The 13,352-nt window shown below is 40.1% G+C and overlaps 1 protein-coding gene and 1 long non-coding RNA gene across 8 annotated transcripts in view; one reads left to right on the top strand and one right to left on the bottom strand.

Annotated features, from left to right (window-relative positions):
• LOC143673560 (uncharacterized) overlaps nucleotides 1-2,362 on the bottom strand; it is a 35,809-nt gene extending 33,447 nt beyond the window's left edge. For all 3 annotated transcript variants that reach the window (XR_013170464.1, XR_013170462.1, XR_013170463.1), the window contains exon 1: nucleotides 1,510-2,362. This is a non-coding gene — a long non-coding RNA (uncharacterized LOC143673560). The remainder of the gene's footprint in view (nucleotides 1-1,509) is intronic.
• Nucleotides 2,363-2,515: 153 nt separating this feature from the next.
• Nucleotides 2,516-13,352, top strand: part of UHRF2 (ubiquitin like with PHD and ring finger domains 2) — a 134,066-nt gene continuing 123,229 nt past the window's right edge. For all 5 annotated transcript variants that reach the window (XR_013170460.1, XR_013170457.1, XR_013170459.1 and 2 more), the window contains exon 1: nucleotides 2,516-2,996. Coding sequence is in view for 1 of the 5 variants with exons in the window: in XM_077148215.1 (XP_077004330.1) it covers nucleotides 2,844-2,996 (153 nt within the window). In the remaining 4 variants the exon portion in view is untranslated. The remainder of the gene's footprint in view (nucleotides 2,997-13,352) is intronic.

Here is a 13,352-nt window from a genome sequence, read left to right as displayed (position 1 = left end):
CTCTGAACAGTGAAAATGTGTATACTTTCCTGCTTTCTGTCTTTGCTTAAGTACTCTCTCCCAGAATTTTCTGCTGATCTAAATCTTTATAGAGGAAAAATAATTTATTGTTTTACCTTCATTGAGTGTTTCAAGAGCCATTTTACATTGAGGAAACTGAAGCGAGTAATTTGTTCAAAATCACATTTAAAGTAAACAGCAAAACTGGGATTAAAATTCAAGTCTGTCTTAACTCATAAACTGAACATCTAAATGCTGCCTCCCGTCTAATTCAGGCCAACTTGCACCTTTATCCTCAAGCTCTCAGATGGTTACAGTCTCCCTTCTCTAATTTGTAATTGTAGTTCTAATTGCAGTTTTAATCAATATCATACTGTTTAGTTTAATAATTAACTCTTTAAATAGTTTAAATTTTTTCTAGGTCTTTTTAACTAAATTGTAAATTCTTTATGGGTAGGGATTTTTTTTTTTAAATTTTTTATTTTGCCTCCACAAGGGCACAGAATAACCTTAATAGCAAATAGCTTATCCCTTATGAGGGCAGGTCCCAGCGTGCTTTAGGGTGTATTGTTGTAACCGAAAAGTTGGGATTTAAGGGATGATTATGATTACTGAATTATATAAATATTCCTTTTTACTTTCTGGTATATTAAATACAGGGAAATACCTGAAATCTCTGAACTGTAATCCAGCTGCCTTGATCTCTGACAATGATTGTATAGCATTTATCTGTGTCCTTGTGATTGTAAAACCTTATGACTAACCTTCAATTGTACACATTTTATCTGGTTTTTCCACTTTAAAGTTTTATGATTACTAAACACAGCCTCTAATGTTTATTAATAAAGGGTCTTGGGTCAGCCCAGAACTAACCCACCCTATGTCCAAAATTATCTTGATAACCCAAGCTGGATCTAACTAAAATGGGCCCACCTGACCTGCTTAGACTTTAATAAATCTGTAAGTGACTTATATCTCATAATCATGCCCAACATCATATTAGGACTGACACTTTCTCACATTTGGTCTGTGATTAAGCACGTAATCAACCTACTCATGCTCAATAATTAGATCACCCCCAGTTACCTGATCTGGAGCCACTGTGTTCATTAACCTAAAACCTGCCCCTCATTTAATGCTATAAAACTATCAGAATTACTTCAGTTAAGGCAGACAAATATTTAGGCAGATAGACCATCCACTGTCGTGCTCTGCACCTGGCAAATAAACTCTTTAAAACCCTGGTACCTCAGGAATAGGTCATTTATTTGAGTGCATCCGGCAGAGAATTCACCACCACTTTGTTCCGTAACATTGTGTCATTTACATATGTAATGAAGTCCTCAATATTTGCCTTACTGAACTCAGGCAAGATTAATTATATTTAGAAGTCTAATAAATGTGAAATTTCAGCAAGGGCAGAGACCGTAAATATGTATACATATGCCATTTCTCTCTCCCATCCTGGACCATGTTTTCAATGATACCACCAGCTTTGTTTGTACTTACAGTTCTACAAAAATGCTGGGCCCACTTTTATGGTAATAATTAGAACTGGCCTCAGTCAAGGTTATCGATTTTTGCAACTATAAGTCCATGTTGTTTCGTTTTGTACCTCCAAATGTTCTTTCCTTCCATGAAGACATTTTCATTTTAAATAAGCCTGCTCGCTGTTAGGTAGTTTTGCGTTGGGCCTACTTCCGAGAATATGATTCCAAATAGGATCTTTGGAGTATTTTTTTCTGGCCTATGTACTTTCGTATCTTTAAAAACAGTATTTTCCACGAACCCGCTATCTCTTAAGCCAAAGTTGCACCTAACAAGAAAGCCTCACAAGTGAATACGTCTGTTCAGGGTGCAGCCGACGGCTATAGCGCGGGAGTCTCCAGGCCGAAAGTCCGCGTGGGAGCCTGGTGGGCTCCAGGTAACTTTACCTGCAGGGCCCACGGCCTGTGGACCTGCGGCCTCCACCTCCGTCTAAAGGCGGAAAACCCCAGGAAGCCCATTTCTGCAGAAAGCACCATTCAGGCCAGGCGGGAAACGTGCTTGGGAAGAACAGGCGGCCCCGGGCCTTCTTTGGGCGGCCGGCGCGGCTTTCTGTGTTTTCTCAGAAACTTAGGTCTCTCCCGCCTTTTTCGTGATCATACACGCGCACGTCAGGCTTTTCTTATTTTTAGTGTGCTTTTCATACCAAAGTACCATGTCCGCTAGTCCTGCGGGGCCTCCCGCCTCCTCCACCCGGAAACCAAGATTCAAAAGGGTAACCAGTTTCGGCGGCAACATAACGGCCCGAAACTCGAGGACTAGAAGGCGTGTCCGAGACCAGGTGGAGGCAGTGGGGAAAGTAACGGCTCTTGGCAGTCCCGCCCTCTAGCCCCGCCCTCCAGCCCCGCCTTCTGGGCGCCCGCTCGTTTTAGTTCCCTCAGGTCTGTAGCCGCCTCCGGGGCCGCTTCCTCTTTAAGGCGGAGTCCGGATTGGATCTCGCGAGATCGGGTTGGCGCCGTGACCTCCATGTGGGAGCTACAGCTCTATAAGTAAACACTTCGCGCGGCACAGACATGGCTTCTTCCCATTTGTGAAGCGGTAGCTGCGGCAGTCGCGTTACCTCCGACTAGTTCCGGTTTTTTTTTTTCCTCTTCCTAACCTCTGCTGGGCGGGCGCGCGTCTTAATAGGCGCAGCCGCCGCTTGTAGAGTCCGGCGTCTGCCCGGTCTTTCTCCCCTGTGCACGCGCCCGCCCGCCGCGGAGAATCGGGGCTGTCTGGGAAGCCGGCGCGGCCCGGGCGGGGCGCGGTGCCCGGAGCCGCGGGGGAGACAAAGGGAGCCAGCCCTTTCTGGCGCCAATATGTGGATCCAGGTTCGCACCATCGACGGCTCCAAGACGCGCACCATTGAGGATGTCTCTCGCAAAGCCACAATCGAGGAGCTGCGCGAGCGGGTGTGGGCGCTGTTCGACGTTCGGCCCGAGTGCCAGCGCCTCTTCTACCGGGGCAAGCAGGTGAGTAGCGCCCGCCGCACCTCTCTGGAAACTCGGAGCGGGGGGATGCGGGATAGTTCCCGGGCGTACCTGCTTGGCTGTCCCGGCGATTTGTCCAGCTGCGTCTACAGGGCGGATGTGGCCCCGCGGATTGGGGCAGCAGGAATCCCGCCAGTCTCAACTGCAGGTGCACTCGTCGAGGCTGGAGGTGGGGGCGCCCCAAGCGTTGAGACCTCGCCGTCGGTCCTCAGTGGGGCGCCGGCTGCAGGTACAGCTCACCAGAGTGCCTGGGTTCTCTTTCCCTGGCTTCCCGCGCTCGGTGGGGGCCCGGGACCTTAGAGGGCGAGGAGGACAGCGGGCTCTGGCGGCCATGCCAGATCGTGGTCGGGGAGGACCGGCTCCTCCAGCACCCCTCAGCGCTAACCCGGCTAAAGTCCCGCATCGTTTCGCGCCACCGCTCCACTCTCCGCTCCCGACGGGAAACTTAGGCATTGCTTCCTCTCAGGCACGAGAGTTCTAGCTCTGCCTCACTGCAAAGGATTCGTGCACATTTAAGATTCAAAGGGTTTCCAGAACTTTAGCTAACCCCTTCTTCCCCGCCCTTTTTTAGAATTGGAATCGGTCTTTAGGGGGATTAGAGACCTGGATTGAAGGGGTACTATTGATGTAACGCAGGCTGGGATTTATAAGTGCCCAGGATAGGTCAGGTTTTTTATTCCTAGAGTGAAAATAGGTATAAAAGACTGTTTTGTCTCTTAGTTCTCACCTTCTAATGTTCCCTGCACCTAAGCTTTTAACCCAGCATAGTCATTGGTATAAACTTGAAGGCTGAAAGTGTTTTTGCACGTGAAGGTGTTTTGGGGTGTTTGAGCGTCTGATAGTTGCGTGGTATGACCATGTTCTTGATAGTTGAAGATTTCCTATCCCACGAGTCTGTGGTGATCTATACCTAGATACCCAGATTCGTCACCGCCCCCATCCCAGCCTTTTTCTTATTTTTATTTTTAACGTAATCCATTTTTTAGAATTTGGTATCAACCACAGTTTGACACCAATCCTGGTGATGTAAAATAACTGTAGCCCTCTTTGATTTGGTAGAAGTAGCCATTTTCTTATAGATACAGAAAATTTGAAAGGAATATTTTCCTCTTTTTTACTGGCTTGCTCATTGAACCCTGCCAAGAAGTTTCAGAGTAAAGAGATTACATGGTAGGAAAGGAGAAAGCCAGGTTTTTTTTGTTTAAGTTATAGCACCTTTGATTTGTGGTTGCAGGCAGTCAAAGCAGGTGTCTTGCTTTTGAAATCATTGTATGTGTTAAATACTAAGTAGCTTTGCTTTGGTGTTCCTTAAATGGCTGATAACTTTTTCTCCTTTTGGAAAAGGCAAAAAGGATGCATGTGATCAAGTGTTCTGAATTTTCACTTTCTAACTAGGGACAAGAGTACATTTCCCAGGACGCTTTGGTGGCTTTAGCATCAAAGATAGAAATGAAGCATGATATTACATTCCTGGACAACCCCCCTAAAGTCTAATTATCAAATATGCTAAAATAAAATAGACATTTGGCTGTCTTGAGCAAGAGGTAGGAATTGAACTAAATTCAGGGCAACACAGTAAACTTCCAGCAAACCAGGAAACATATCCCAGATTGTGGGGAAAACTGTTGAAGGTGATAACCTCAACAAGCAATACAAAGCTACCTGGTATTTAATACAACTATTTCAAACACGGGGCACCTGTTTTTACAAGCCACAAACACTAAGGAACCAATGTAAAACTGCTTGCAAATGATAAAGGTGCTGTAACTTAAAGGAACAAAAACTTGACACTCTCTCTTCCCAGTGTATAATTGGGGTACATACTTGTCACATGCCTTCAAGCTTACTAGAAATGGGCACCCCCTCCTTGGGTGCTTTACTGCCACATAGTGAAAAATGTTATAAATAAACAAGTCTAAAGTCTCTACCTTATTCCCCCCACACACACACAGGTGTAGGTGTGTAGCTTTTAACCTTTGATGTATAGCAGAAACACTTGTGGATGTTTAGTATATATTTAGCTCACATCAGAATTGCAAGAAGTTGGTAAGCCCCACAGGACATTCTGATGAACACCAAAGTTGGAAAATGAATGTTGAAGGATAGTCAGTCTCCTCAGTTTCTTACTATTCAATATGTAGTCTTTGGACCAGCAGAACCAGCAATACATTAACCTCAACTGGGAGCCCCACACCAGACCTATCAAAGCAGAACTGTCATTTTAACAAGGTCTCCAGGTGATCTGTGTATGACTTAACCTTGTGCACTTCTCTCCACTTTTGAGGGCTGAAATGGAGAGCAGCAAATGGAAAGAAATCCCTAAGAAGTATGCCTGTCTTGAAAGCAGCTGATGTATGCACATATATGAAGTTAATTCCCCCCCCATAGATGTAGGACATTTAATTCAATTTTAAGTTATAAGCAAAAAAAATGCATTATTTGTGCAGCTGGTAATGCCTTGTGTAATTAACAAGGCATCACAGGAGTCAGTTAATAGAAAAAATTTGAGGATTGTTAAGTCCACGAATTTTGGTGTGTTTTAAAGAGTCTTTTCTCATTCGTAGTTTGATTAAAGGAAGATATTTCAGAAGTAATTATAATATCATGGGATGCTTAATATATGTAGGTTCAAACTGTTACCTACTGACTCATTTTTACCTGTTAGTCTTAACTTCTCGGTGTTTGATGTGCTTTACTTTGGGAAGAATGGAATGAGGAACAAAAGACAGGTATCAGTAGACGCTTTAAAACTGAACTCTGGTTTAGGAGTCTTCTCTCCTGTGAATTAAGATTGGGTCTGTAGTTTTTTTTTTGTTTGTTTTGAGAAGTTGTGACTTGGCAGAACGTTCATAAAATACAGGATTCTGTATACCACCTCACCACCAATACCTTGCATTGATATGGAGAGTTTACTATTGATGATAGCATTTTTTTTTACTGTAATTACCTTTGTTGAAATTGAAAGATTATTGAAATAGTTTTGTTGTCCATTATTTACACCAGGTGTATTTTTTCCCCATATTCCACCCTATTGTTAACCACCTTTTCATACATTTGTTAGGACCCATGAAAGAACATTCTTTTACTTGAACTATTAATTATAGTCCATAATCTACAGTAGGGTTCACTGTGCTGTACAGTCCTATGTTTTATCTTTTAATTTTTATTCTAGTAAGAATACACATCCTCGTTTCTTCTTTTAGCCACATTCACTGAATAGTTCAGTGCTGTTGCTCATACTCACAGTAGTGTGCTAACATCACCTCTGTCCATTTGCAGACATTTGTTACCATCTTCCTAAGTAGAAATTCTATATGAGTTAAGCATCTACTCCTCATTCTCTCACTCTAGTCTATTGCCTGGTACCCTATATTCTAGGCTCTAATTCTATGAGCTTGCTTATAATAATTAGTTCATAACAGTGAGATCCTATGGTATTTGTCCTTTTGTGTCTGGCTTATTTCACTCAATATAATATCCACAAGTTTCAACCATGTTGTTACATGCATCAAGACTTCATTCCTTTAAAAAGTTTTTTATTGTGAAATAAAATGTATACAAAGGAAAAGCTATAATTTTCAAAGTGCACTTCAACAAATAGTTATAGAACAGATTTCAGAGTTTGGGGTTACCATCGCACTATTTCAGATTTTTCCTTCTAGCTGCTCCAAAACACTGGTGGCTAGAAGAAATATAAGTATAGTGATCAGTCATCCTCATTTGTTAAATCTTGTCTTCTCTATTATAACTCCTCTTCTCCTTCGAACCTTTTGCTGATATATAGGGGATCTTGAGGCAATGCTCTTTATGACATTTTCATGTTGAGAAGGCGTGGTGACACCAAAGAATAGGGGGATGTAATTAGTTGATAATCTTGGAGGGGCTGGTCCCTCTTGGCTTCAGGATTTATCTAGTCTGGGAACCCTCCAGAAATTATAGATTACAGGAAAGCAGACTTAGTGCATGAAACTTTTATAGACTCAATTTGAGCCCTAGGTGTTTTTATTTTTATTTAAAAAAATTTTTTCCCCTAGGTGTTCTTAAGAATTAGGGCTTCATTCCTTTTTGCAGCTGAACAATAATTCCATCATATGTATATACCATGTTTTGTTTATCCATTCATTGGCTCATAGATACTTTGGTTGCTTCCATCTTTTGGCAATTGTAAATAATTCTGCTATGAACATCGGTGTACAAATGTTTGTGTCCCTCCTTTCAGTTCTTCTAGTAATGGAATTGCTGGATCATATGGCAGTTCTGTACTTAGCTTCCTGAGGATCTACCACACATCTTCCATAGTATCTATACCACTTTATATTGCCACCAGCAGTGAATAAGAGTTGCTGTTTCTCCGTATCCTCTCCAACACTTGTACTTACCTGTTTGTTAATAGTGTCCATTCTAGTAGGAGTGAAATGATATCTCATTGTGGTTTTGCACTTCTCTGGTAGCTAGTGATGTTGCATATCTTTTCATGTGCTTTTTAGTCATTTGTATTTCCTCTGTGGAAAAATATCTGTTCATTCCTTTCGTCCTGATTTTTTTTAACTTTTTTTATTGTATAATATATATACAAAGCAAAGAAATAAAGCAATAATTTTCAAAGCACTCTTCAACAAGTGGTTATAGGACAGATCCCAGAGTTTGTCATGGGCTGCCATGCCATCCTCTCAGATTTTTTCCTACTAGCTGCTCCAGAATATAGGAGGCTAGAAGAAATAAATATTTTATCATCACAATCGACTTTTTTCTTTTTTGTGAAAAATAACATACATACAAAACAATAAATTTAAAAGTGCAGCACAACAATTAGTTGGAGAACAGATTTTAGGGTTAGGTATGCGTTACAATTCCACAATTTTTGATTTTTACTTCTAGCTGGGAGACTAAAATATCAATTTAATAATTCAGCAGTCATATTCATTTGTTAAACCCTACCTCTCTGTATAACTCCAGCATCATATTTGATCTTTCTATCCTACTCTGTAGGGGTATTTTGGCTGTGGCCATTTTAACTTTTTGACGTTGGAAGGGGCTGTCAGTAATGTGGGGTAGGGAAATGGAACTAGCTGATGTTCTGGAGAGGCTGGGCCCTCTACTTTTCAGGACTTCTGGTCCTGGGACCCATCTGGAGGTTGTAGGTTTCTGGAAAGTTAGCCTAGTGCCTGGAACCTGTGTAGAGTCTTAGATATTGCCCTAGGTGTTCCTTAGGAATGGCTGGAATGGTTTTGACTGGGGTTTGGCAAATTATAATAGGTAGCAATGTCTAACTGAAACTTGCATAAGAGTGCCCTCCAGAGTAGTCTTTTGACTCTATTTGAACTCTCTCAGCCACTGGTACTTTATTATACTTCTTTTCCTCTTTTGGTCACAATGAAATTGTTGATTCCGCAGTGCCAGGTCTGGACTCATCCCTGGGAGTCATCTCCTATGCTGCCAGGGAGAATTTCACCTCAGAATGTCATATCCCATGTAGTGGGGAGGGCAATGATTTCACTTGCAGAGTTGGGCTTAGAAAAAGTGAGGCCATATTTGAGCAACAAAAGAGGTCCTCCAGAAGTAACTCTTAGGCATACCTATTGGTAGGCTAAGCTTCTCTGCTACCTACATAAGCTTCACATGAGTAAGCCTCAAGATTGAGGGCTTGGCCTATTGATTCTGATGTCCCTAATGTTTGACACAGTGTGTTCCCTGATGGTAAAGTTTAATAGTTCCATATTTTTTTTTCTCCGATGCCTTGAGGGACTTTGCCAGTACTTTTTGATTATCTGCTTAATATATTCTAGGATGTATCTGTACATTCCATTAAACTATACAGGATTAAAGGCCCTCATTCTTCTTCTGGGTTTTCCATGTTTCAGTTGCTCAGAGGAGCTATCTGGACAGGTTGAGTTAGATCATGTGGTACAGAAAATTTTGGTTCCAGACAAAATCTTTCTTCCTTTGGTCTCAAAGAGTAGGTGTGGTTCTAAAATATACATGAATTCCTTACCCCTGTGTTCTGAATTACTTTAATCAGGACCTGATTGGCTTCAATCTTATCTCTGAATACCAGGTTACAGATATATAAAACAGCCTCTAAAAATCCAGAAATAATTACCACTCCAGACTAAATGTGTCTGCTATAAGAGCTTAGGATCTAGGTCCCTGTTTTATTATAAGCATTTTCTAAAGGTGACCATACAATACTTGTTCTTTTGTTACTGGCTTATTTTGCCTCATAAATGTCTCACAGGTTCGTTCACATCGTTGCATGCCTCATGACTTCGTTCCTTTTTGTAGCACCACAATATTTGATCATATTTATACACCATTGTTCACCAGTCCCCTTCTCAATCAGTGCATCCTTCAGTCACCTACATTGATTAGGCATCATGTATAATATCCAAAGTCCACAGTCCATCACTCTCCATTTTAGACAATTTCATTGTTCTCAAGAGAAAGATAACCAATAAACACACGCTCACAAAATCGGAAATCTAAACCTCCCCTTAGCTCTTGTCCCTCCCCCCATTATTTACCCCTGCTGTTGCTGTGGTACTGTTGATGTTTTCCTGTTAAACATAGCCCATTGCATGCAATAGCAGTTTTCTCCCTGTACCCTGGACTTATACATTCTTTGTACACGAATCATCCCTTTGAAGTACTTCTTGCAAGAACTTATTTATATTTATAGTGTTAGTCAGTGGGGCACATAGGTCTATACAGCCCCTTTCAGTCTTGTTCACCTTCAATATGGTTATATTACTTATAGACCCACTAGAGAACTGCCTTCACTTTTATCCCCTTACATTTGAGTTCAACCTCATTAGTTTAACAGTCACTCATCTTTAGCTTCTCTGTAGCTCTAAGTCCCCTATATTCTGTATTATAAGCCTCTGAATTTACCTTTAACATGGTCATAAAAATGAAGTTGTACTGTATCTATCCTTTTGTGTTTGGTTTATTTCACTCAGCATTATGTCCTCAAGGCTGGTCTGTCTTGTCATGTGCTTTAGAACATCATTTCGTCTTACTGCTGCATAATATTCCATCGTACATATGTATCACATTTTGTTAATGAACTTTGTTAATTCACTCATCTGTTGATGGGCATTTGGTTAGTTTATCTTTTAGCAGTTGTGAATAATGCTAAGAACATCAACGTGCAAATGTCTGTTTGTGTCATTGCTTTCAGCTCTTCTGGGTATATACCAAGTAGTGCTATTGCTGGGTCATAGGGCTACTCGATATTTAGTTTCCTAAGGAACCGTCAAACTGTCTTCCATAGTGGCTGTACCATTATACATTCCCACCAGCAGTGCATAAGTGTCCCGATTTCTCCATATCCTCTTCCTGTTTGTTTAGTAGCAGCCGTTCTTGCAGGTGTGAGATGGTATCTCATGGTAGTATTGATCTGCATTTCCCTTACAGCTAATGAAACTGAACATCCCTTCATGTGCTTTTGAACCATCTGTATTTGCTCTTCAGAAAAATGCCTATTCATATCTTTAGCCCATTTTATAATTGGGTTCTTTGTTCTTTTGTTGACTTGTATGATCCTTTATGTATACAGGATATCAAACCTTTGTCTGATGTGTGATTTCCAAATATTTTCTCCCATTGAGTTGGCTGCCTCTTCACCTTTTTAGTAGTCTTTTGAGGTACAAAAGCATTTGATTTTGAGGAGTTCCCATTTGTGCTTTGGGTATAAAGTTTAGGAAGCTATCTTCTGTTACAAGATCTTGAAGAACTTTCCCTACATTTTCTTCTAGACGCTTTATGGTGCTAGTTCTTATATTTAGGTATTTAATCCACTTTAAGTTAATTTTTGTATAGGATATAAGGTAAGGGTCCTCTTTCATTCTTTTGCCTATTGATGTCCAGTTCTCCCATGCCCACTTATTGAAAAGATTATTTTGTCCGAGTTCAGTGGATTTAGGGGCCTTGTCAAAAATTGGTTGACCATAGGTCTGGTGGTCTGTTTCTGCACTCTTGATTCTATTTCATTGTTCAATACTTATGTCTTTGTGCCATTACCATCTGTTTTGACCATTGTAGCTTCAGAGTAAGTTTTAAAGTCAGAAAGTGTTAATCCCCTCACTTCATTCTTCTTTAGGATGCTTTTAGCTATTCGGGGTCTCTTTCCCTTTCAGATGAATTTGGTAACTAGCTTTTCCAGTTCTTCAAGGTAAGTTGTTGAAATTTTGATTGGTACTGTTTTCAATTTGTAGATCAATTTGGGTAGAATTGACATCTTAACTATATTTAACCTTCCTATCAGTGAGCAGGGAATGTCTTTCTACCTATTTATATCTCCTCTGATTTTCTAGCAGTTATTTAGTTTTCTGTGTACAAGTCCTTTATGTCTCTAGTTAAGTTCATTCCTAAGTACTTGATTCTTTTAGTTGCTATTTTGAATGGAATTTTTTCCTTAACTGATTCCTCAGCTCATTGCTTGTGTGTAGAAACATTACTGATTTTTGCATGTTAATTTTGTATCCAGCCACCTTGATGAATTTAATAGTAGCTTTGTTGTCCCAGGATTTCCCAAGTGTAGTATCATGTCATCTGCAAATAGTGAAAGTTTTACTTCTTGTTTTCCAATTTGGATGCCTTTTGTTTCTTTGTCCTGCCTGACTGCTGTAGCTAGATCTTCTAGTACAATGTTGAATATAGTGGTAACAATGGGCATCCTTGTATCATTCATGATCTTAGAGGGAAGGGTTTCAGTCTCTCTCCATTGAGTATGATGCTGGCTATCCATTTTTCATATGTGCCCTTTTTCATATTGAGGAAGTTATCTTTGATTCCTATCTTTTGAAGTGTTTTAATCAGAAAAGAATGTTGAATTTTGTCAAATGCTTTTTCAGCATCAATTGAGATGATCATGTGATTTTTTTTTTTTTTCTTTTCCCCTTTCAATTTGTTAATGTGCTATATTGCCTTAATTTCTTGTGTTGAACCATCCTTGCTTTACTGGTATAAAGCCCAAGTACACACTTGGTCCTGGTGTGTAATTCTTTTAATGTGTTTTGGATTTGATTTGCTACTATTTTGTTGAGAATTTTTACATTTCTTTATTAGGAAGATTGGCTTGTAGTTTTCCTTTCTTATAACATCTTTAGCCAGTTGTGGTATTAGAATATTAGCCTCATAAAATGAGTTAGGTAGAGTTCCTTTTTCCTCACTTTTTTGGAAAAGTTTGAGCAGAATTGGTGTTAGTTCTTTTTGAAATGTTTGATAAACATCCCCTGTGAAGCTCTCTGATTCTGGGCTTTTCTTTGTAGGAAGATTTTTGATGACTGATTGAATCTCTTGACTTATGTTTGGTTTGATGAGATCTGTTTCTTCCTGAGTCATTGTAGCATGTTTGTGTGTTTCCAGGAATTTGTTCCTTTTATCTAAGTTGTCTAGTTTATTGGCATATGGTTTTTCATAGTGTTGTCTTACGATTGATTTCTTCAGGGTCTCTGGTAACATACCCCTTCTCATTTCTGATTTGTTTATTTGCATCCTCTTTCTTTTTTTCTTTGTCAGTCTTGCTAGTGGCCCATCAATTTTACTGATTTTCTCAAAAAACCAACTTTTGGTCTTAATGATTCATTCTATTGTTCTTTTGTTCTCCCCTTATTTAACTCTGCTTTAATCTTCATTATTTGTATTCTTCTGTGTGCTTTTTGGTAGGTTAGTTTGCTGTTCGTTGTCACGTTCCTCCAGGTGAGCAGTTAAGTCCTCGATTTTTGCTCTTATTTTTTAATATTGGCATTTAGGGCAAAAAATTTCCCTCTCAGCACAGCCTTTGCCACATCTCATAAATTCTGATATGTTGTATTCTCTTTTTCATTCGTCTCCCAATAGCTACTGATTTCTCTAGCAATTTCTTCTTTGACCCAATGGTAGTTTAAGCGTATGTTATTAAGTCTCCATATATTTGTGAATGTTCTCATTCTTTGGTGGCTATTGATACCCAGCTTTATAGTGATAAGAGAAAGTGCTTTGAATAATTTCAGTGTTCTTAAATTTATGAAGACCTGTTCTGTGCCCCAGCATGTGATCTATTCTGGAGAATGTTCCATAAGCCCTAGAGAAGAATGTATAATCCTGGTGTTTTGGGGTGTAGTGACCTATATAAGTCTGTTAGATCTAATTCATTTATCAAGTTTAAATTCTCTATTTCCTTGTTGATCTTTTGTCTGGTTGCTCTGTGTATAGACTAGAGTGTTGTATTAAAGTCTCCTACTTATCGTTGAAACATCTGTCCCTCCCTTCAGTTTGGCCAATGTTTCATGTACTTTGGAGCTCCTTGATTGGGATCATAAACATGTATGATTGTTATTTCTTCTTGGTGAATTGTCC

Source organism: Tamandua tetradactyla, chromosome 2 (genome assembly GCF_023851605.1).
Source record: "Tamandua tetradactyla isolate mTamTet1 chromosome 2, mTamTet1.pri, whole genome shotgun sequence".
In the NCBI taxonomy this organism is placed as follows: Eukaryota; Metazoa; Chordata; class Mammalia; order Pilosa; family Myrmecophagidae; genus Tamandua; species Tamandua tetradactyla.
Note: the sequence above shows the minus strand (reverse complement) of the source record. Positions and strands in the feature narration are given on the sequence as shown.